We start from the raw sequence: 2,769 nt of genomic DNA on the forward strand, positions 1-2,769 counted from the left end.
ATTTTAATAATTCACGACTAACTATATCATTTTTGATCCTCAAGTTTGTATATCCTGATTCACAATTATCTTTTTATTTATTTATTATTTAATTTTGCAACATACTCAATATAGATGCCCAAGAACCCCAACAGCTTGGACTCAGTCAGCTGCCACGCGTCCAATTTCCATGGCACGTGTCTTTTTCAGGTTCCACGTAGCCTCATTCCCTTTCTACTTGAACTCGCCTCTGTTATAAAACAATTAACCTTTCTCCTACATTCAATGCTTCTGCTCAACAATGAAGAAATGCACTGCAATTTCAGGATCCCCATCTTCACCTTCCTTTCTTATCTCCATCTTATTCCTTTTCCTCTCTCTTCCTACAAATGCCGATGACGGATGGTGGGAAACAGACAGTCCTGTAGTGAAGAGAGCCAATGAAAGAATCCCACTCCTTAAAACTGAGTACGGTGAGATCTCCACCGTTGATTTCGCCGATGGCTCTCGATTCGGACATTACCATCTTCAGTTCATCACATTGGAACCCAACTCCCTGTTTCTCCCTGTTCTTCTTCATGCTGACATGGTGTTCTATACTCACACTGGTATGTTCTCTGTTTTTTTTAAAAAAAGATTTTTTTTTAATAAAATAACGAAATATGAACATTTGAATGACGATAATGTTTTTTTTTTATTAATATTTTTTTAGGAAGTGGGAGATTGAGTTGGTTTGATGACGATGATCTGAGGGAGGTGGATATACGGCGGGGAGATATTTACAGGCTCCATCCAGGCTCCATTTTTTATTTGCAGAGTAACTTAGAGACCGAACGTGAAAAGCTTCGAATCTATGCTCTGTTTTCCAGCACAGATGAGGATTCATTCGTACGTTCAAATCAAAATTTATATCCTTAATCATTCAAAGTTTGTAAATTGGTTTTAATTTCTGATTTTAAGAATAAATTTGATTTATGTTTTTGAAGAACCCCTCCATCGGAGCATACTCGCGCGTCACCGATCTGGTTCGTGGCTTCGACAAAGAAGTTCTGCGTAAAGCTTTCATGGTAATTCAATTCCTATCCTAATTAGTTTATTAAAATTGTAAATTTTCAAATATTCCCTACGAGAACTTGTCGATTCAGTTATTTTCTTCAATTAGAAGGGGATGGATTTTGCATATGGGAAAATTTGGGATCATTTTACGAACGGTTGTGATAATATTTTAAAAGGCCCCCGAAGAAGTAATAGAGGAAATAATGAACGCGAAGAGGCCGCCACTGATCGTTCACGCTGCGACAACTCCGAGCAAGAAGAAGAAGAAGGTGGCGGCGGTGGCATGGGAATTAGAAGCTCGGTTATTGAAAACCTTCATAGGAGGAGCAAGTGGGATGGAATTCAACAAGAAGAAGAAGAAAGGCGTATACAACGTTTATGAAGTAGACCCAGATTTTGAAAATTGCAATGGATGGAGTTTGACTGTAACCAAGAAAAATTCCCATCAGTTAAAAGGCTCCAACATCGGTTTCCTCGTAGTCAACCTCACATCGGTAAAGTATTTAATTCTCACTAATTCTTGATATGATTAATGAAAAAACAGAGTGAACAAACAGCAGAATTCATTTCCATTTGCAGGGTTCGATGATGGGTCCGCATTGGAATCCATGGGCATGGGAGATTGGGATCGTGACGTCGGACGAGCCGGGGGTGGTTCGGGTCGGGTGTTCGAGCACAAAGAATAGTTCAAAATGCAAGAATTGGAGTTTTGTAGTAGGGAAAGGGGATGTATTTGTAGTGCCAAGGTTCCATCCAATGGCGCAGATGTCATTTAACAATGGAACGTTTGTTTTTGTTGGATTTAGCACGACGAATGGACATAACATGCCGCAGTTTTTAGCTGGAAGTAGCTCTGTATTGCAGATTGTGGACAGGGAAGTGTTGGCGTGGTCGTTTGATGTGAATGTCACAACGGTTGATCGTTTGTTGGGAGCAAGAGTTGAGTCCATCATATTGGAGTGTACTTCTTGTGCAGAAGAAGAAGTGAGGAAAATGGAAGAGGAGGCTGAGAGAGAGAGAGAAGAGGAGGAAGAAGAGAGGAAGAGGGAAGAAGAAGAAGAGAGGAAGAGAGAGGAAGAAGAGAGGAAGAGGGAAGAAGAAGAAGAGAGGAAGAGAGAGGAGGAAGAGAGGAAGAGGGAAGAAGAAGAAGAAGAGAGGAAGAGGGAAGAAGAAGAAGAGCGGAAGAGGGAAGAAGAAGAAGAGCGGAAGAGGGAAGAGGAGAGGGAGCAAGAGGAAGAGAGGAGGAGAGAAGAGGAGGAAGCAAAGAGGGAGGAAGAGAGGAGGAGGAGAGAAGAGGAAGAGAGAAGAGAGGAGAAGGAAGAAGAAAGGGGAGAAAGAGAGGCAAAGAGAGAGGAGGAGGAAGCAAGGGAGAGAGAGGAAACCCATCAGAGAGAGAGAGGGAGAAGACGCAGAGAGACGGAGAGAGAGGCAGAGGAAAGACAGAGAAGACGTTGGGAGGAAGAAAAAGAAGAAGAAGAAGAAGAAGAGCAGCCAAGACTTAGAATTTTGGGAGTACGGGCGTAACTCAAAACTCGTTTCAATTTGGTGTCATCAAACTTTGTGCTATAGTGAATAACAGAACAGAAACGTAATTGAGATGAAAAACAAAAAAAAAATGTCACATTGTGTGTTTTAAGTTTCCAAGTTTTGTCGTTTAACGAAGGCAGCTTCAAGAAACACGTGTGTTTGTTTACTTGAAGATTTTGAAATTCTCGTCTTTTGGCTTTTGGTGGA

General features: G+C 41.3%; 1 protein-coding gene across 1 annotated transcript; it reads left to right on the forward strand.

Moving 5' to 3' along the window:
* The first annotated feature begins 260 nt into the window (after positions 1-260).
* On the forward strand, positions 261-2,769 carry LOC120073847 (vicilin-like seed storage protein At2g18540). Its single transcript, XM_039026729.1, has 5 exons — positions 261-587; positions 692-867; positions 966-1,046; positions 1,212-1,529; positions 1,615-2,769. The coding sequence occupies exons 1-5, from the start codon at positions 281-283 to the stop codon at positions 2,557-2,559; spliced, it is 1,827 nt and encodes a 608-aa protein (XP_038882657.1). The 5' UTR covers positions 261-280; the 3' UTR covers positions 2,560-2,769.

The sequence above is a fragment of the Benincasa hispida genome, chromosome 3 (assembly GCF_009727055.1).
Source record: "Benincasa hispida cultivar B227 chromosome 3, ASM972705v1, whole genome shotgun sequence".
NCBI classification, from domain to species: Eukaryota; Viridiplantae; Streptophyta; class Magnoliopsida; order Cucurbitales; family Cucurbitaceae; genus Benincasa; species Benincasa hispida.

Bases quoted from the DNA above. Each gene is read 5' to 3' on its own strand.
- LOC120073847 (XM_039026729.1), top strand. From the start codon at position 281: ATGAAGAAATGCACTGCAATTTCAGGATCCCCATCTTCACCTTCCTTT. The intron at 1,047-1,211 runs GTAATTCAATTC...ATATTTTAAAAG, and splicing joins TTCTGCGTAAAGCTTTCATG to GCCCCCGAAGAAGTAATAGA. The intron at 1,530-1,614 runs GTAAAGTATTTA...TTCCATTTGCAG, and splicing joins TCGTAGTCAACCTCACATCG to GGTTCGATGATGGGTCCGCA.